The sequence below is a fragment of the Aquarana catesbeiana genome, linkage group LG04, assembly GCF_042186555.1.
Source record: "Aquarana catesbeiana isolate 2022-GZ linkage group LG04, ASM4218655v1, whole genome shotgun sequence".
Lineage (NCBI taxonomy): Eukaryota > Metazoa > Chordata > Amphibia > Anura > Ranidae > Aquarana > Aquarana catesbeiana.
In genome coordinates this window covers 286,933,134-286,954,863 of record NC_133327.1, presented here as the reverse complement: position 1 = coordinate 286,954,863, position 21,730 = coordinate 286,933,134, and the positions used below count along the sequence as shown (strand labels likewise).

Here is a 21,730-nt window from a genome sequence, read left to right as displayed (position 1 = left end):
CATTTAGTCCTGGATGTTGCCAGAATCTTCAAAGGAGAGGTCCGAGAGCTTGGATAACTGAGCTAGGGAAGCATCCAGCCATGGTACCTTCCTCTTCCTCCTCTCTGAAGGGACATCTACGCTTCCACGTCTTGAGCTTAAGTACCTTTCCTTCCACTCTCTCAGGATTATATCCTTGAGAGATTGGTGGACCGGAAAGGACTTAGCCTGAGTTCTGCCAGGCCCCCTATACAATCTGTCCTGAGTCGAGACCTGCGTGGATGGCTGTTGAAAATCCTCAGACGCATATATTGCTCTGAGGAGGCCCTCCATGTCATCATCGGCAGAGAAGAGGTGCCTTCCTCCCTGCATTACTCGTTGAGATTCCCTCCTGAGAGGGGGAGTCCTCTCTACAGGGAGGGGCCTCCGCCTGCCAACTGGTCCCGACTGTAGACTTAAACGACTGGAGAGTTGCTAACACCTCCGATTGCAGAGCAAGGCACTCTTTCATGGCCTGTGTTGTTTCCTTGCCCGCTAATTTATAAATGCACTTCAAACAAAAAGGGCTTGGTGTGGTCCTGCGGGAGTTTCTCATTGCAGTACCCACATCGTTTTTACCTAGAGGGGCCCTTGGACTTGGATCTACCTGCAGACCCCTGGGCAGGGCATTGTTTCTGTGGAAACACAAGGAATAATTACCCATTAGCCCCTTTAAGGTGTTCTGCGGGGGAGAGGGAATAGGGCCACCCCTAACCTTACCCCCACAACAGCCGGATAGACTCACCCCCTGTGGTCTCCTCAAGCGCTGCGGCCGCACTCGGCCCATCTTCCTTCTACATCCCTCCTAGGCTTCTCCGCGGGGAAGTAGCGCCTTAGGCGGCTTTAGAAGGCACCAGGACCTAGGACCCCCCCGCTCCACTGCCTGTTTAGCGCTCGTTTTACCAGCGCCGATCGCCGCTATCTTGCCAGAGCCTCCGTCCCCAGAAATGACTTATCAGAAGTGACGCCGAGCTAACGCTCCGCTCGACATCCAGACCTGTGCAGTAGTGCCAGCAGACGCGGAGCATGCCATGCCAGGGGTCCCGCATGTCCAGGAGCTTCTCGCCCCCACGGGCAGAGGGGGTGTGCAGATCTACTCCACCATTCCATCCACCACTATAAAGGTAGGAGGAGAATGGTAGGTGGGAATGTGGTCCCTGGAGTTCCGGACACACCTTCACTGTGTCCAGGGGCCTCCAGCTCTCAGGGAGACTCTTTTTCACCTGTTGCTCCCCCTGAGTACTCTTTGGGGACAATATCCCCCCTGGAAAAGGAAAAAACCTTACCAGACCCTGCATCCACCACTGGTCTGCCTAGGGTCTGATGCCCACGGAGGGAACCTCAGCCCCAGGCCTCGGTCCAGAGGAAAACAAAAAGGTTTTGCTGCATCTTGTGGGAAACACAATCAAGAACTGAGGGACAGAGGGAATATTGGACAATAGGTTTATCAAATGCCACCTGTAAAAAGTGATCAAGCAGCTGTATAGACACTTGGATCATTTTTACAGTGTAAAGAATTGCCTCCTGAGAAAAACAGTACCAGGATCATGGTTGTAGCCTCAACCATGATCCCAGTGTAACCACATCAATATGAGGCCATATAAATACGCAAGTCAGACTTGAGGTTAAAGTGGAGCTAATACTGCATCTGAGCACCACAAACCAAAAGTGCTATTTCATCTTAAATACTCAAAGCAAACTCATTCATCCATCCATGTCTCCATGCATTATTTTGTTGAGAAATCGCTTTGAAAGACACCACCCCAGCATTTTTTGCTGCAACCATGTTTAGTAAGGACAGATGATTCTTGTATTTCCTTACTGGATATCCGTCTGCCCTTAGCTCAGGCATGCAGGCAGGAGGGTGTGTTTAGCAGAGAAAGACCCTCCCACCCCTCCTCCAGACAAAAAAAAAATGCCTATAAAGACGCTCGGGATGTATGACATCAATTTGGCCTAGGCCAGAAACCAGGAAGCAACATAAGAAATATAATTAAAAAAAATAAAAAACGCCACATTTTAAAACAAATATTAAATATGACATACCTTCCTATCTATTTACTAATGCTAGAAGCATAAAGGATTAAAAATAGTTCATGCTGATTGAGAGAGTTTAGTTCCACTTTAATGAATAAAGCAAGGTATACATATGCAGGAACAAGAGCAGGGCATGACAACAAAACTAAACCACATAGTCACCAGTAACCAACAATAAAAGCAAACCAATATGTGGCAAACACTTGCTATATAAAAGTTAATCTTTGTTATCAGCACAAAGATAAAGAAATGCACACCCAAATAAAACAAGCAAATGAACAGGGACTGCACCCTGAAGCACTCATAGATTGTTATAGGTCAGCAGTCACACATCAGACATTTGCTTTAAATTTCTAGAAAGTGAATGGAAATGGCAGGATGCCTGAATATAAAAAGACAGTCAAATCACTAGTGCTGATCTGTCTTTGGATAAAGAACTACATTTGTTAAAAGAGATCAACTTTACGGATTAAAATAGGAGGATTCTAATATACAATGTACAAGTTATTAAAAGGTGAGTTTCTCCCCCCCCAGCAAGATATTAAGTCAGCAGCTACACATATTGTAGCTGCTGACTTTTAATATTAGGACACTTATCTGTCCAGGAATCCAGCGATGTCTGCACCCCAGCCAATGTTTCCATCAGCTCTCAGGTGCCATTGCCGCTATTACCTGTAAGGGAAACTGGCAGTGAAGCCTTGCAGCTTTACAGCCGGTCCATTAATGCGCATATGCAAAGCACATTGCGCTTTCTGTATGGCCTAGCTGCAGGGAAAGGAGGAGGGCGGCCAAACTTTCGAGTGATCTCGTCACGGCAAGATCTCTCAGAAGTGGGGACTGGGTACCTGTCAAATGAAGCAGATACCCCAACATAAATTCATGCGTGAGCCCCTAACTGCTCCCTATATATGATGAATTGAAAACACTGAAATATTTAGGTTTAAAGGGGTTGTAAAGGTAAAAGTTTTTTCACCTTAATGCATTCTATGCATTAAGGTGAAAAAACATCTGACAATACCACCCCCCCCCCCCAGCCCCCCCGTTTTACTTACCTGCCCCCTCAAAAGTCCCGCGCTCGCCCCCGACATCCTCTTCGCTGCTCAGCCTGGCCGTTGATTGGCTAGAGTGGATGGATTGAAAGCAGCGCAGCCTTTGGCTCGCGCTGCTGTCAATCACATCCAATAACACGGCGGTATGGGGGCGATCCGAGTGATACAGTGAGCGGCTATATCACGGGAGTGCGCCCGCAAGCACTCAACACCATTTGAGGGAGCTTGCATGAAAGTGTTAAGTCCTTACGGGGAAGCTGAGAAAGCCACCGAGGGACCCCAGAAGACCAGGTTCGGGGCCACTCTGTGCAAAACAAGCTGCACAGTGGAAGTAACATGTTTGTTATTTAAAAAAAAAAAAATTATCTTTAGTGATCCTTTAATATATAGTAGTTGTTTTACGAGTGTATTAAACTATTAATTATCTTACTGGTGAATCAATTACGTCCACCAGCATCCTCTGAAAATGTTTGCACTGATCCAGGCCTGGCCACAGATAGTCATGGCCATCCCAAGCACATGTGCCAAGTCAGCCAGCTATTATTTTCTAAAGGCCCATGCGAGTATTTAAAAGGATGCTGGAGAACATAAACACAGCTCTGGTCCTGGATAGCCAAGCTTTGATTTGTGTGAATCTGAGGTCAGTTCCCAAATAAACTGTTAAAGGGAGGGTTCTACCCAAAAGTGGAACTTCCGCTTTAAGGGGTCCTAACCCCCTGACATGCCACATTTGGCATGTCATTTTTTGGTGGGGGTACCTAGTCTTAACAGGTACCCAGCTCCCACTTTCGCCCACGGCGCCAAGGCGACGACTTCCCCCTCCCTGCAATCTTCTGAGACATGCCACAGGTCCCATAAGAGTGCTCGGCCATTCAGGACAGCGCAGCACGTCTTGTGCATGCGCAGTGCACACCTGGCTGTGAAGCCGCAAGCTGTCACAACCGGGTGCCCTCACTAGTGAGGCCGGCGCCACAGAGAGGTGTGGGAGAGAACCGAGGCTTTGGGTGGCCGCATCACTGGACTATGGGACAGGTGAGTGTCTGTTTATTAGAAGTCAGTAGCTATACCTTCTGTAGCTGCTGACTTTTATTAAACTGAAAAATGACAAACTCCGCTTTAAGTAGATAACTTCTCCGCATCCAATTCACATGACAGGAGACTGCGTCCAGCTCTCAATGGAGCCGGTTCACACAACTCTGGGGTGGTCGCAGTCCACACTGGAAAAGGGTCCTGTGCATCTTTGGCTCCGTTCAGGTGCGAATTCAGGCAAAAATTCAGACCTGATTCATACCTGAAATGGTGAATAGGGACGCACCGGACCCCCTGCTGTGAGCTGCAGCTAGTGTGAACCTGGCATAAGGCCTTAGTGCAGCCAAAATAAAATAAATTTGCAGTGACTTTGAAAAGATGCCTGCACTACTTTGATCTGATGGATTCAGAGTAAAGTCGGATCAAAGTCGCAAAACTTTGAAGTCAAACTAGTGGAACTGTAGACCAATTATCATTTATGTCTCTTTCTTTGTATCTTTGCTATCAGCAATCACTTCTGATGAGTTTTCCTGACACCGAGAGAAAAATGGTGACGGGGAGGGACCTACAGCTGATTGACAGCCTCAGTTCTGTTCCTTTGTGCTCTCTGGAGGAGGAGTGTGTCTCTTCCCTCCAATCAGCTCTCTGAGCTCTCCTCACTGAGATCTGCAGAGTGTAATTTCATCTCTCCATCCACCATTTTCTGAACTCTCAGACAAGCTTTAAAATTCAGCACTTTGAAGGGATGTAAAGAAGAGAAGACTGCAGATAAACATGTACAACTTACAGTGCCTTGAAAAAAGTATTCATACTCCTGGAAATGTTCCATATTTTATCATGTTAGTTACAAGTATGACCAAAAAACGTAAATGTATTTTATTGGGATTTTATGTGATAGATCAACACAAAGTGGTACATAATTGTGAAGTAGAAGGAAAATTATAAATGGTTTTCAAAAGTTTGTACAAAGAAATATGTGAAAAGTGTGGCATGCATTTGTATTCAGCCCCCTTTACTCTGATACCCCTAACTAAAATCTAGTGGGAACAATTGCCTTCAGAAGTCATCTAATTAGTAATTAGAGTCCACCTGTGTGTAATTTAATCTCAGTAGAAATACAGCTGTTCTGTGAAGCCGAGGTTTGCTAGAGCACCTTAGTGAACAAACAGCATCATGAAGGCCAAGGAACACACCAGACAGGTCAGAGATAAAGTTCTGGAGAAGTGTAAAGCAGGGTTAGGTTATAAGAAAAAGCTCAATCTTTGAACATCTCACGAAGCATGGTTCAATCCATCATCCGAAAATGGAAAGAGTATGGCACAACTGCAAACCTACCAAGAAATGGCGTCCATCTAAACTGACAGGCCGGGCAAGGACAGCATTAAATCAGAGAAGCAGCCAAGAGGCCCATGATAACTGTGGAGGAGCTGAAGAGATCCACAGCTCAGGTGGGAGAATCTGTCCACAGGACAACTATTAGTCGTGGACTCCACAAATCTGGTCTTTATGGAAGAGTGGCAAGAAGAAAGCCATTGTTGAAAGACCATAAGAAGTCTAATTTGCAGTTTGTGAGAAGCCATGTGGGGGACACAGCAAACATGTGGAAGAAGGTGCTCTGGTCAGATGAGACCAATATTTAACTTTTTGACCTAAAAGCAAAATGCTATGTGTGGTGGAAAACAACCACTGCACATCACCCTGAAACATGGTGGTGGTAGCATTATGTTGTGGGGATGCTTTTCTTCAGCAGGGACAGGGAAGCTGGTCAGTTGATGGGAAGATGGATGCAGCCAAATACAGGGCAATAAGAAAACCTGTTAACCACTTGAGCCCCGGACCATTATGCTGCCTAAGGACCAGAGGTCTTTTTCCAATTTGGCACTGCGTCGCTTTAACTGCTAATTGCGCGGTTATGCAATGCTGTACCCAAACGAAATTTGCGTCCTTTTCTTCCCACAAATAGAGCTTTCTTTTGATGGTATTTGATCACTTCTGCAGTTTTTATTTTTTGCGCTATAAACGGAAAAAGACCGAAAATTTTGAAAAAAAAATGATATTTTCTACTTTTTGTTATAAAAAAAATCCAATAAACTCAATTTTAGTCATACATTTAGGCCAAAATGTATTCGGCCACATGTCTTTGGTAAAAAAAATGTCAATAAGCGTATATTTATTGGTTTGCGCAAAAGTTATAGCGTCTACAAACTAGGGTACATTTTCTGGAATTTACACAGCTTTTAGTTTATGACTGCCTATGTCATTTCTTGAGGTGCTAAAATGGCAGGGCAGTACAAAACCCCCCCAAATGACCCCATTTTGGAAAGTAGACACCCCAAGGAAATTGCTGATAGGCATGTTGAACCCATTGAATATTTATTTTTTTTGTCCCAAGTGATTGAATAATGACAAAAAAAAAAAAAAATATTTACAAAAAGTTGTCACTAAATGATATATTGCTCACACAGGCCATGGGCCTATGTGGAATTGCACCCCAAAATATATTCAGCTACTTCTCCTGAGTACGGGGATACCACATGTGTGGGACTTTTTGGGAGCCTAGCCGCGTATGGGACCCCGAAAACCAATCACCGCCTTCAGGATTTCTAAGGGTGTAACTTTTTGATTTCACTCTTCACTGCCTATCACAGTTTCGGAGGCCATGGAATGCCCAGGTGGCACAACCCCCCCCCAAATGACCCCATTTTGGAAAGTAGACACCCCAAGCTATTTGCTGAGAGGCATATTGAGTCCATGGAATATTTTATATTTTGACACAAGTTGCGGGAAAGTGACACTTTTTTTTTTTTTTTTTTTTTTTTTTTTGCACAAAGTTGTCACTAAATGATATATTGCTCACACAGGCCATGGGCCTATGTGGAATTGCACCCCAAAATACATTTAGCTGCTTCTCCTGAGTATGGGGATACCACATGTGTGGGACTTTTTGGGAGCCTAGCCGCGTACGGGGCCCCGAAAACCAATCACCGCCTTCAGCGTTTTTAAGGGCGTGAATTTTTGATTTTACTCTTCACTGCCTAACACCGTTTCGGAGGCCATGGAATGCCCAGGTGGCACAAACCCCCCCCAAATGACCCCATTTTGGAAAGTAGACACCCCAAGCTATTTGCTGAGAGGCATGGTGAGTATTTTGCAGCTCTCATTTGTTTTTGAAAATGAAGAAAGACAAGAAAAAACTTTTTTTTTTTTTCTTTTTTCAAATTTCAAAACTTTGTGACAAAAAGTGAGGTCTGCAAAATACTCACTATACCTCTCAGCAAATAGCTTGGGGTGTCTACTTTCCAAAATGGGGTCATTTGGGGGGGTTTTGTGCCACCTGGGCATTCCATGGCCTCCGAAACTGTGATAGGCAGTGAAGAGTGAAATCAAAAATTCACGCCCCTTAGAAAGCCTGAAGGCGGTGCTTGGTTTTCGGGGTCCCGTACACGGCTAGGCTCCCAAAAAGTCTCACACATATGGTATCCCCGTACTCAGGAGAAGCAGCAGAATGTATTTTGGGGTGTAATTTCACATATTCCCATGGCATGTTTGAGCAATATATCATTTAGTGACAACTTTGTGCAAAAAAAAAAAAAAAAAAAAAAAAAAAATTTGTCTCTTTCCCGCAACTTGTGTCGCAATATAAAATATTCCATGGACTCGACATGCCTCTCAGCAAATAGCTTGGGGTGTCTACTTTCCAAAATGGGGTCATTTGGGGGGGTTTTGAACTGTCCTGGCATTTTATGCACAACATTTAGAAGCTTATGTCACACATCACCCACTCTTCTAACCACTTGAAGACAAAGCCCTTTCTGACACTTATTTTTTACATGAAAAAGTTTTTTTTTTTTTGCAAGAAAATTACTTTGAACCCCCAAACATTATATATTTTTTTAAAGCAAATGCCCTACAGATTAAAATGGTGGGTGTTTCATTTTTTTTTTTCACACAGTATTTGCGCAGCGATTTTTCAAACGCATTTTTTGGGGAAAAAACACACTTTTTTAAATTTTAATGCACTAAAACACACTATATTGCCCAAATGTTTGATGAAATAAAAAAGATGATCTTAGACCGAGTACATGGATACCAAACATGACATGCTTTACAATTGCGCACAAACGTGCAGTGGCAACAAAATAAATACATTTTTAAAAGCCTTTAAAAGCCTTTACAGGTTACCACTTTAGATCTACAGAGGAGGTCTACTGCAAAAATTACTGCCCTCGATCTGACCTTCGCGGCGATACCTCACATGCATGGTGCAATTGCTGTTTACGTTTGACGACAGACCGCCGCTTGCGTTCGCCTTAGCGCAAGAGCAGGGGGCGACAGGGGTGCTTTTTTTTTTTTTTTTTTTTTTTTTTTTTCTTTATTATTTTTTTGCTTTTTTATCTTATTTTTAAACTGTTCCTTTCATTTTTTTTTTTTTAAATCATTTTTATTGTTATCTCGGGGAATGTAAATATCCCCTATGATAGCAATAGGTAGTGACAGGTACTCTTTTTTGAAAAAATTGGGGTCTATTAGACCCTAGATCTCTCCTCTGCCCTCAAAGCATCTGACCACACCAAGATCGGTGTGATAAAATGCTTCCCCAATTTCCCAATGGCGCTATTTACATCCGGCGAAATCTAAGTCATAAAATGCTCGTAGCTTCCAGTTTCTTAGGCCATAGAGATGTTTGGAGCCACTCTTGTCTCTGATCAGCTCTATGGTCAGCTGGCTGAATCACCGGCTGCATTCTCAGGTTCCCTGTTGAGACAGGAGAGCCAGAGAAAAACACGGAAGACGGTGGGGGGGGGGGGGCATTCCCTCCCACGGCTTGTAAAGGCAGTCTAGAGGCTAATTAGCCGCTAGGATTGCTTTTACATGAAAGCCGACCGCTGGCTGAAAAGAATGATACCAAGATGATACCTAAACCTGCAGGCATCATTCTGGTATAACCACTCAAAGTTGTGAATGGCGTACCTGAAGACAAAAAAATGGTTAACAATAAAGCACAGTAAACAATAAAGTATAAATAATTACATACCTGAAAAACAAACATGATAAAACATAATAACAATAACAATAACAATAAAACACTGCAGAATAGAATACAGTAAAAAAAGAGCAGAACAATAGAGAGAGAGAATAGAGAGAGAGAACAATAAAACGACAACTATTTTTTTTTATTTTATATATATTTTTTTTTTTTTTACACTTTTTTTGTAACTAACTTTTATAACTGTAACCGGTTCCAGGTTCGGGTCTCTCAAAATGCGATGGCATCTTGGGAGACCCTGTGAAAGTGTGCCTAGTCTGTGCAATGCTGTACCCTACGCTAATACTCAACTAGTGTATGGTAGCGTTCAAAACATTCACCAATGCAAAGACCAGGATTGTCAGGACAGGAGGGACAATAATAGCGGGTGTCACGCCTATATCCGCGTTTGCTGCAGACACAACATCTTTTTGGGGGGGTTCGTTGGGTAGGGGTACTCGGGAGCACATAAAAATGCCTCTCATGCAGCCGACTGCATTTCGTTGGGGGATGTGAATGGGGGAAGTACGGGCGCTGCAGAAGTGGTGGGTTCCCAATTAGGATTGGCGAATGCAGCAGGAAGGGCACTATGGGCACGACGGGCCTGTGTTTGTCTTTTTGGTGGCAGCGGGACACTACTTGTGCTTGTCACCTCACCAGCTTGAACTGCACTTATGGGACTCGCCACGTCACCAAGTGTTACTGCAGTGCTGGTTTGACTACGACCGGGGTGTACTAGGCCGCTGGTGCTTGCCAGTTCAATAAAAAGCTTCCAAAAAAACTGTTAGCGATCGCAGGGATCAGGCCTGACTCTGCGAACGCTGCAGTTATGCGTTTAGTGTTTTGTAAGTGACAGTGATCGATCGATACTGCACTTGGGTGGGCTGGACTGGGCCGGGCGGAGGGGCAAAACGCAGGTGCTAGCAGGTATCTGGGCTGATCCCGCTAACACTGCGTTTTTGGGAACCCTAAACTGCTGGGGACGCTAGTATAGATCTGATCTGATCGGATCAGATATTGATCCGTTCAGATACTATACCACTAAAGGAGGTGTATGCTGCGTGCGTGGGTGTTAGCGGTACTGGCGCTAACCTGACGCTGCCTGGGGCCGGTGCTTGCTAGTTCACCAAAATGCTACCAAAAAAACTGTTAGCGATCGCAGGGATCAGGCCTGACTCTGCGAACGCTGCAGTTATGCGTTTAGTGCCTTGTAAGTGTCAGTGATCGATCGATACTGCACTTGGGTGGGCTGGGCTGGGCGGAGGGGCACAACGCAGGTGCTAGCAGGTATCTGGGCTGATCCCACTAACACTGCGTTTTTGGGAACCCTAAACTGCTGGGGACGCTAGTATAGATCTGATCGGATCAGATATTGATCCGATCAGATACTATACCACTAAGGGAGGTGTACGGTGCGTGCGTGGGTGTTAGCGGTACTGGCGCTAACCTGACGCTGCCTGGTGCTTGCTTGCCAGTTCACCAAAATGCTACCAAAAAAACTGTTAGCGATCGCAGGGATCAGGCCTGACTCTGTGAACGCTGCAGTTATGCGTTTAGTGTTTTGTAAGTGACAGTGATCGATCGATACTGCACTTGGGTGGGCTGGGCGGAGGGGCAAAACGCAGGTGCTAGCGGGTATCTGGGCTGATCCCGCTAACACTGTGTTTTTGGGAACCCTAAACTGCTGGGGACGCTAGTATAGATCTGATCAGATCAGATATTGATCCGTTCAGATACTATACCACTAAGGGAGGCGCATGCTGCGTGCGTGGGTGTTAGCGGTACTGGCGCTAATCTGACGCTGCCTGGGGCGACGCATATCACCGCCGGGCGATCAGGGGGCTAAACCTTTATTAGGTAATAAACGGCGGGTGCCCTGACACTATAAAAAATAAACGAACTAACCTGCGTCACCCGTAACGGTTATACGGTGATCAGTGGTGAAAGGGTTAACTAGGGGGCAATCAAGGGGTTAAAACATTTATTAGGTAGTATATGGGGGTCCCTGTCACTATAAAACGCTGACGGCGAACCTAAATATTTACCTCACTAACTAGCGTCACCAGCGACACTAATACAGCGATCAGAAAAATGATCGCTTAGCAACACTGGTGACAGGGGGTGATCAAGGGGTTAAAACTTTATTAGGGGGGGTTAGGGGGGTACCCTAGACCTAAAGGGGGGTAATACTCACTGTCCCAACACTGTAACTGTCACAAACTGACACTATGCAGTAATCAGAAAAAAAAAAAAAAAAAAAAAAAAAAAAAAAACCTGCTGGTGTCAGTTTGTGACAGGGGGGGGGGGTGATTGGGGGGGGATCGGGGGGCGATCGGGGGGGGGATCGGGGTGTTTTGTATGCCTGGCATGTTCTACTGTGTTGTGTAGTGTGTTTTCACTCACATTGATGTCTTCTCCCCTCGGCGCTGGAACGGAAAATACCGAGCCGAGGGGAGATGACATCATTTCCTTTGCTGCTGTTTAGCATACAGCAGCAAAGGAGTGTTCCCATTGGCCGGCGGCGATCGCGAGGGGGGGGCCACGAACGGATGGCCTCCCCCTCATCTCGGATCGCCGGGGAACAGAACGGGACCGCTTCGGGCACCGGGGGGGGGGTCCGATCGGACCCCCCACCCGCGAGAGGCAAATCACGTACATGTACGTGATTTTGCCTGCCCGTGCCGCCTTGCCGACGTAAATCGGCGTTAGGCGGTCCTTAAGTGGTTAAGAGTCTACAAAAGACTTGAGACTGGGGTGGAGGTTCACTTTCCAGCAGGACAACGATTCTAAACATACAGCCAGAACTACAATGGAATGGTTTAGATTAAAGCATATTCATGTGTTAGAATGGCCCAGTCAAAGTCTAGATCTAAATCCAATTGAGTTCCTACCTTCCCACTATGATAGCGGCAAAAAAACAGGTTTATTAAACTGAAGTTCCTTCATAGGGCGTACTACACCCCACAGAGACTGTCCCACATATATCCTAGTCATGTTAATCCAGGGTGCACTAGATGTGCTCTGGGAGACGGATATACCCTTAAGCATATGGTCTTTTGAAAAGAAGAATGGGCAAAAATGTCACTCTCTAGATGTGCAAACATCTAAAAGACTTGCAGCTGTAATTGCAGTGAAAGGTGGTTCTACAAAGTATTGACTGAGGGGGACTGAATACAAATGCACAACACACTTTTCACATATTTATTTGTAAACCATTTTGAAAACCATTTATCATTTTCTTTCCACTTCACAATTATGTGACACTTTGTGTTGGTCTATCACATAAAATCCCAATAAAATACATTTATATTTTTGGCTGTAACATGACAAAATGTGGAAAATGTCAAGGGGTATGAATACTTTTTCAAGGCACTGTATGTATTAGGATTTGTTTCCTCTCTGTGTATCACTAACTGACTGTAGGTTACATCCCTTGTGTTGTTTTTTTTTTTTTGTAATTCTTACTTTGGCTACAGTTAGGCTTTTACTTACATTTTTACTGAGTGCAGGGAGCAGAGCTTTCGCTATTATTCTGCAGCCCCAATGCTGGACCTTCTAGTCTCAGTTGCATGCAGCCGCTCTACCCACCCCTTCTTTCCTCATGCCCAATCACAGAGCATTTTGTATTATGTGAACCCATTCACAAAATACAAAGTCTTCTGTGAATGGACAGCATAGGCTAGGGGCTGGCAGAGATACTAATAAGAAAACAATCTCCCCTGTCAGAGCGCCAGTTATATAGCTATACGCCTAAGGCCTCAGTATAACTGTCTGTGGACTTAAAGTGGTAGTAAAATCATTTAAAATCCACTGACAGGCAGGGTTTTTATAACAGAAGAGACCCTAGTGGTCTCTTCTGTTATAAATGTCACGCCTGCCTGTCAGCGAGTGATGTGATATGAGTTGCACATGCGTGGCTCAGACCACATTTATGGCCCACTCTGTGCAGCTGCGATGCAACTCCCGTGCGCATGCGTGGGAGCGAAGCGCTGGGGAAGCTGTGACAGAGCTGTGCTGGAGAGCTCAGTTTACAGGCAAGTCTTTCATAATGTGCTAGTATATGGTGGATACTACTAGTACACTATGACTTAAACCTGCTGTGGAGCAGCTTTTTTTTTTAAAGATGACTTTACTACCACTTTAAGGGCCAGTTCACACCACAGAAATGCAGTCTGGAAGCGTTCCAGATGCTTTTCTGCATGCACGTTTTTTAATGCATTTTTGAAGCGTTCCAGATACAGTCCAGTGCATCCCCCCCCCTTTTTCTTACCCTTAAATAAGGACGTGTGTGTTTCGGCGCATTTTTGATGCGTTTTACAACAGTCCAGTGCAGGAAAAATGCAGCATGTTCAACTTTTTTTCTGGAACTGCAAGCATTGGTGTGAACTACGCAATTAAAAAACATATAACATATTTTCCATGTTTTGATGCAGAAAAAAAAAAAAAAATGCACTGGACTGCATGTGGTGCGAACTGGCTTAAGCAGCATTAAACCCAAAAACAAAATGTAATATGTTGTATTTTTTTTTTGGAATGACCTATGCACACTACAGATCCCCCTTTTTATGTTTTTATTTTTTTTTTAAACCAGAGGTTAGTGCAATCTTAAAGTAGAACTAAAGGCAAACCTTTTCTTTTCATTTTGAATAGAACAAGGGAGGGTTATAACCCCTGTCAGATTTTTTTTTTTTGCCACCTGTGTCCCATTGCTGAGCTTTCCCTTCACTTCCTGTCTCTTAGCCAAACAGGAAGTGGGAAGAACTCCCTGCAAATTAGGGGAATTCCTTGGGGACCCCCAGGGCACCAGAACGTGTGTCCCCATTGGAAGATATCCGCCCTATTACTTTTCTGGGTACGATCCGAAATTTGGGCTCACACTATTACGAATTGGATGCAGGTTCGCCACATCCAATTCGCAATAGCAGAAGATTTTGAGCGGCTCTCTATGGATCTGGTTCACACATCTCCGCTGCGGCTCTGGTGCAAATTTGCACAGGAGCCCTGTGCGTCTTTTGGTCCATTTCAGCCAAAAATTTCAGGCTGACATTGGACCTGAAACGGTGACGCCCTCTGTGAGCCGCATGCGAAAATAGTGTGGACCCAGCCTTACTTTCAATGATAATGGTAAACAGGACCAATAGAGAGGGTGAATCTCCCTAACGGGCACAGACAGCATTAAAAACTGACAAGTGTTCTAATCTATCTGTACTCTAATCAAAATCGAGAGAAAAGAGAGAGAGAAAAAAAGAGAGATTTTACCTTTAGTTATACTTGAAGCTCGATATACACATTACAATTGAACTCTGTACAATCAGTTTTATTACTATGAGGACTTAAATTGAACCTAGATCCTAAACTACGCAATCAGTTTGTAGCCAATCAAGAAGGTGCTTGCACTACATACTTTCTGGTAGATTTAAAGCCTCATTCATGGCCATGTGGGTGGTAAAAGTAAGCATCTAAGCCACAGTTTTACAGCTGCGCCCCCCTCCCCAGACTACCCATCTATACAACACCATGTAGCCGCTCCGGGCTGTACACATCCTGCAGCCATGATGCTTTGAGGCCAATAGAAACCAATGGCATTCGGTGACCAGTACTGCTGCCGAACGCAAACACATTTAACAATGCACAAGGTTGCATCATGGCAATTTGACCTTCTCAGGGTTAAAACAGGCACCTACAGCTGCCCTCTGAAAAGCAATTCACCGCAGACCACATTTAAAGTAGGCGGCAAGGGCTACCACCTGTCTGAAGCCTAAAGCTGGGTATACACTCATACTGTGCAATCTCCATACAAAGTTATTTAGATTTACCATAGCTAAGGACAGACTTAAAGTGGAAGTCCATGGAAAATCTAAAATCCGTGCATCTATAGACACCAGGGATCTAACACTAAGCTCTCTATCCCTGTAAAGAAAAAAACGAGTATACAAACCTTTCTTGGAAGCCGATCTGACCGGATCCCATGTTCAGCCGCAGCTTCTCTGCACAGAGGAGACGGAGGACAACGGAAGCCCCATTGTAACTCTATGGGTGACGTCACTTCCCATTCATTTCACAGCCGATGTCCTTCATGTCCTCTGCAGAGCTTCCGGCGCTGGAGATCAGGTCGGAGCGGGTCAGGTCAGCTTCCAAAAAAAAAATGTATACTCATCTTTTCTTTACAGGGATAGAGAGCTTAGTGTTAGATCCCTGGTGTCTATAGATGCACGGATTTTAGATTTTGCATGGACTTCCACTTTACAGGGTTGCGGACCAGCCGCCGCAGTTTTACTGTGGCAGGTTGGCTTTGCTGCACAAAATCATGTTATTGTACGTGATCTCGCGAGGTCTGGATAGCAGCCGCCGCTAGCACCTGAGTGTGATTGCGGGTCCCGCGGATTCCATTTCTGAGGGGATACCCGCGATCGTCACATGGAGAGGAAGGACGGGGAAATGCTGATGTAAACAAGCATTTTCCCATTCTTCCTAGTGACGGAACACTGATCACAGCTCCCTGTAATCAGAAGCAGTGATCAGTGTCATGTCACACGTAGCCCACCCCCCAGTTAGAATCACTCCCTAGGACACACTTAACCCCTGCAGCGCCCCCTCCTGGTTAACCGCTTCACCGCCAGTCACATTTACACAGTACTCAATGCATTTTTAATCACACTGATCGCTGTAAAAATGTGAATGGTCCCAAAATAGCGCCAAGAGTGTCCGATGTGTCTGCCATAATGTCGCAGTCACGATAAAAATTGATGATCGCCGCCATTACTAGTAAAAAAAAAAGAATTAATAAAATGCCATAAAACTATCCCCTATTTTGTAGATGCTATAACTTTTGCGCAAACCAATCAATATATGCTTATTGCGATTTTTTTTTTACCAAAAATATGTAAAAGAATACATATCAGCCTAAACTGAGGAATACATTTTTTTTTTTTTATATATCTATATATTTTTTGGGGATATTTATTATAGCAAAAAGTAAAAAAATATTGTTTTTTTTTCAAAATGGTCGCTCTTTTTTTGTTTATAGCGCAAAAAATAAAAACAGCAGAGGTGATCAAATACCACCAAAAGAAAGCTTTACTTGTGGGGAAAAAAAGGACATCAATTTTGTTTGTGTACAATGTCGCACGACCGCGCAATCGTCAGTTAAAGAGACGCAGTGCCGTTTCACAAAAAAGTGCTCTGGTAAGGAAGGGGGTAAATTCTTCCGGGGCTGAACAACCCATTCCAGGTCCTGTCACTACATAGCGGACGGTAGATCTAAAAGAGATTGTACAATCAGATTGTATTGTGTATGGTCAGCTTAAAGTAGATTGTGGTGCATGTTGAGAATACTGTGTGTATAGGATAAAGGAGGCTAGAGAATGAAAGGTTACAGAAGTGATGAGTGTGTCCCCCATCCAGTGGTGAAGGTGAGTGGTGGCAGAGGTCAGACATGGTGCTGGTCACAACCCGGAAGTAGTCATGTTCTCCACACACACACGTGCCCCCTTCCCCCCAGACAGAGCCTGACCTGCACCCCGGTGTAGTGCTGGAAGAAGAAGAGCACCATGCTCTGGTAGACGGTATAGAGCCGGTCGTCCCCCCTCCTGTACACTCTCTCCGGTAGTAGGAAGCTCAGGGCCTTCCAGCAGCCCCAGGCCAGCAGATAGGTGGGCGCCGTGCCCAGCATGAGGGCGGCAGGCAGCATGTAGCGCAGGGAATAGGTGTGTAGCACGGCGGAGAGCAGCATGGTGGAGCCCCGTTCATTCACTGCCAGGTGAGAGGAGAAAGGCACACACTGCACCTACTGATACCCGGCAACACGTGAGAGGGGCGTGGGCGGGGCGAGCCTGACACATGGGACACAATGGACAGCTGCATGGAGGAGAATGGCTGCGGTGACATCGCTCACATGTCTGCACATAGCAATGACAGCTGACTACATGCCCCCGGATCAATAGCCTTTCATTGCCTTCTCTACCCACTGCAGACAGGGAACACAGTCTACCAGGCACAGGCAACTCGGACGTCACTAGGAAGAGCAGGAGCCGTGCCGCCATCTTTGTACCTGGCAAGGAACTTTTCAGAAAAGTCTGATATGAGAGTTGGACGGGGACTGCTACTTGTTACCCGTCACACAGGGACATTAAACATGATCGCTTGTTCTATTCTATTGATCAATACCTGCTGAATCCCACAACAGCCGCTGTTGCAAAATTAAAGCGGAAGTAAACCCATCCATTTAAAGTGGTTGTAAACCCCCAACAAGAAAAAAAATCTGCGAGACAAACGTGTAATGAGCTAGTATGCATAGCATACTAACTCATTATGTATTACCTTAGATCGAAGCCCCCACGTCGGTCCACGTTCACCACTCCAGCCCGCGACATCGCTCCTGGAGTTACTTCCGGGTATTGCGGGCTCCGGCGATGTGATTATTATTATTATTATACAGGATTTATATTATTATTATTATACAGGATTTATGTAGCGCCAACAGTTTACGTAGCGCTTTACAACTTGAGGGTAGACAGTACAAATACAATACACTTTAATACAGTAGGAATCAGAGGGCCCTGCTCCTTAGAGCTTACAATCTAAGAGGGAAGGTCGAGAGATACAAGAGGTAATAACTGTGGGTGATGTGCTGATTGAGAAGATAAATGTACAGTTGTTAGGTGGGGGCCAGATAGGCTTCTCTGAAGAGATGAGTTTTCAGGGATCGTCTGAAAGTGGATAAAGTAGGAGAATATAGTGCCAACAGTTTACGCAGCACTTTACAATGTGATTGGCCGGAGCTGCGATGACGTAATTCCCGCGCATGTATGTGGCAGCCGCCAGTAATGGCATAGTCTAACTGAAGCAATGGCACGTACGTGCCGTTGCTTCAGTGCGCATGTGCTGATGACGTTGGCACTAAGGATGAGCTCAGGCGTGTTTGCATACGGCACATGCAGAGCCCACCAGGAAGTCGGCACTGCACAGCACTAATCACCATTCAGGTTTAGGAGATATCCTGGGTAGCTACAGGTAAGCCTTATTATAGGGTTACCTGTAGCAAAAAGTAGGTTGTAAGGGTTTATAACCACTTTCACAGTTTCAAAAAGGTTACATTTCCAGCACGTGCTGGGAATGTAACCCTCCCATTGGTTGTGCTCTCAACCAGACTGTCAAACCATTCAATGGCTGGTGTCATAACTGATCACATGTGCAGTATCATGCCAGTTATAGATTAAACAGGCCAAGATGGGAGCTTCCTTGGCTGAAAATGATAGGGGGGTTTGCTTCCACCTTCATGCCCCAGGCGGTGGCGTCACAAGGGGTGGGGTCTCTGGATGGCCATGCCCCATGGCCACATAAGTAATGGCACATGCCGGACCTAACAAAACAGTGGGAGCAAGCATCGGGAGAAGACATCAGGAGGAAGAAGAACCAGAGGCAGCAGAAGAACCAGAGGAAGAAACCAGCAGAGGCAGAAGAGGCGGAGGTAGGAGCACCAGAGCGAGCAGAACTGGAGGGAGAAGACAGAAGAGAGAGAAGGCATCAGTGGAGGAGGGAAGAGAACTGGGGGGAGAAGACACATTGGAGGTGCTTTAATAAAGCACTTTGTCAAAAATCTGTGTACTGTTCTTGATACCTTTTAGGGTGAATGAGTAGGGGTATGATGTACCCCTTACTCATTCAGATAGGGTGGGGGGCCAGAATTTGGGAGCCTTCTTAAAGGGGGCTTCCAGATTCCCCCAGAACCCCACAACCACCGCCCAGGGTTGTGGGGAAGAGGCCCTTGTCCCCATCAACATGGGGACGAGGTGCTTTGGGGTAGGGGCCTCTGTTGAGGGCATGTGGCCTGGTATGGTCCAGGAGGGTGGGCGCTGTTTGCTCACCCCCCCCTTTCCTGATCTGCCAGGTTGCATGCTCGGATAGGGGTCTGGTATGGTTTTTAGGGGGGGGGGGCACGCCTTTTTTTTTTTTTTTTTTTGGCATAGGGGTTCCCATTCAAGATCCTCAAAACACAAGTTGGATCATCTGGATGCAACTTCTATTCAAATCAATGGGCTGAAAGTTGAATCAGTTAAGACGGCTGTCATAGGGAACCATTGATTTTGAATAGAGGCAGAGAAACGCTGCTAAAAACTAGTGCGGATAAACGAGCATTAATGCCAATGCAAAAAGCGCATTTTTACAGCTGCTTTTTCCTGGCGTTGGTAGTGGCTTTGCAGCTCGTTTTTTCGAACGCCCTGTGTGCATGAGGACTTAAGCTGGCTGGAAGGCCAGCTGTGTGTGCTGCAGGTAGCATTCTTTATTTTTCTCTTATATATCATGGGAATCTGCACTGCCCATGTGATTTTTGTTTTTCTCAAAGAGACAGAGAGGCAGGCTTTTCGTGACTGCACAATGTCGAGGAAAATATTTGTGGCCTGTCAGCCAGGAAAGGGGGTCTCGCTTTTGGAGAGCCCCCACCAAGTACTCGGAGAACCAGCTTCGGCAGGTCCGTAATGCCGCGTACACACGATTGGACTTTCTGGCATACTTGGTCCGGCACACTTTCCGACGGACTTTGTCCGCCAGGTGCGCCAGACTTTAAAACGGACGGACTTGCCCACACACGACCGGACTTTCCGGCGGGCTAAGTCCACCCCTCTTTCCGACAGACTTTCGCCGGAGTTACGGCGACTTTCAGAATGAACGGACTTGCCCACACATGGACAAGTCCGTTCATTTTGAACGTGACTCAGGTGCGACGGGACTAGAAAAGGAAGTCAATCTTGCCGCTTTTATCGGCGAGATTGACACCTTGCGAGCCCCTTCGCGGGTCATACCAGGCCCTTTGGTCTAGTATGGATTATAAAGAGAAACCCCCTACGCCGAAAAAATGGCGTGGGGTCCCCCCTAAAATCCATACCAGACCCCGATCCGAGCACGCAGCCCGCCCGGTCAGGAAAGGGGGTGGGGACGAGCGAGCGCCCCCCCCACCTGAACCATACCAGGCCGCATGCCCTCAACATGGGGGGTGGGTGCTTTGGGGGAGGGGGCACCCTGCAGGCCCCCCCCACCCCAAAGCACCTTGTCCCCATGTTGATGAGGACAAGGGCCTCTTCCCGACAACCCTGGCCGTTGGTTGTCAGGGTCTGCGGGCGGGGGGGGCTTATTGGAATCCGGGAGCCCCTATAATAAGAGGGCCCCCAGATCCTGCCCCCCACCCTATGTGAATGAGTATGGGGTACATGGTACCCCTACCCATTCACCTAGGGAAAAAGTGTCAATAATAAAACACACTACACAGGTTTTTAAAATAATTTATTAAACAGCTCCGGGGAGGGGGACTTCCTCCGGCTTCGGGGGTCTTCCTCCGGCTTCGGGGGTCTTCTTCCGGCTTTGGGGGTCCCTCCGGTTCCTCTTCTCCCGGCGTCCGGTTGGTTCTTCTCCGCTCTCTCCGGCCTCTTCTCTCGGTGTTCCAGTTCTTCAGCCGGCTCCTCCGCTGTCTTCAGGCCGCTCTTTTGCCAGCGGAGGTCCGGACTTCTGGGCTTCTTGGCTTCTTGTCTTCTTCCCTCTTCTCTTCTCCAGATGTTAACACGACGCTCTCTCCGGCTGGACTGCTCTCTGAGGGCTCCGTTGTGACTTATATAGGCGGAGACTTATGATGTCACAGTCCCTGGGCATGCTGGGACTGTGACATTTTAGGGGGCGTGGTCACCGGGTGATGTTGACCACGCCCCCTAAAACGTCACAGTCCCAGCATGCCCCCCTCCCCCAAAGCACCCACCCCCCCATGTTGAGGGCATGCGGCCTGGTACGGTTCGGGGGGGGAGCTCGCTCGTCCCCACCCCCTTTGCCGGACTGCGTGCTCGGATCGGGGTCTGGTATGGATTTTAGGGGGGACCCACGCCGTTTTTTCAGCGTAGGGGTTTCCCTTTATAATCCATACTAGACCTAAGGGCCTGGTATTCCCTGCGCTCACCGCAATAGGAAAATTTGTTTTTCCTATTGCAGCGAGCGCGAAATGCAATACCCTGCCCTTGCGTCGTATCTGGTCCGTTGGACCAGCATACAGACGAGCGGGCTTTCCGTCAGACCAGCACACACACACAGAAACTAAGTCCGACGGAAAGATTTAACACATGTTTCAAATCTAGGTCCGGCGGGCTTTTGTGGAAAAAGTCCGCCGGAGCCTACACACGGTCGGACCAAGTATGCCGGAAAGTCCGCTCGTGTGTACGCGGCATAAGGAGTGGGTTCCACCCTGCTTTGGTCTAGGTAGACCATAGTATGCCTTGTCCCTGTCAAGAGCCTTGTGCCCAAGTGGTTCAGGGATTGAGGTCCTTTCTTTTCAGAGGTTGGACTACTTGCTGCACCTCTGTGCACTAGTTGTGTGTACTGTGATTTCACGGTTCACTTTTTTTGTTCACTTTAGATCGACTAAGTACCACACTACAGAGCTTTGTATTACAAAAAAAAAAAACTCTTATGCCCCGTACACACGGTCGGACTTTGTTCGGACATTCCGACAACAAAATCCTAGGATTTTTTCCGACGGATGTTGGCTCAAACTTGTTTTGTCTACACACGGTCACACAAATTTGTCGGAATT

At 46.4% G+C, this 21,730-nt stretch overlaps 1 protein-coding gene across 1 annotated transcript in view; it reads right to left on the bottom strand.

Annotated features, from left to right (window-relative positions):
* Positions 1–17,143, bottom strand: part of AGPAT5 (1-acylglycerol-3-phosphate O-acyltransferase 5) — a 151,706-nt gene extending 134,563 nt beyond the window's left edge. The window contains exon 1 of the mRNA XM_073626651.1: positions 16,673–17,143. Coding sequence (XP_073482752.1) covers positions 16,673–16,891 — 219 coding nt within the window. The 5' untranslated portion in view covers positions 16,892–17,143. The remainder of the gene's footprint in view (positions 1–16,672) is intronic.
* Positions 17,144–21,730: the final 4,587 nt, after the last annotated feature.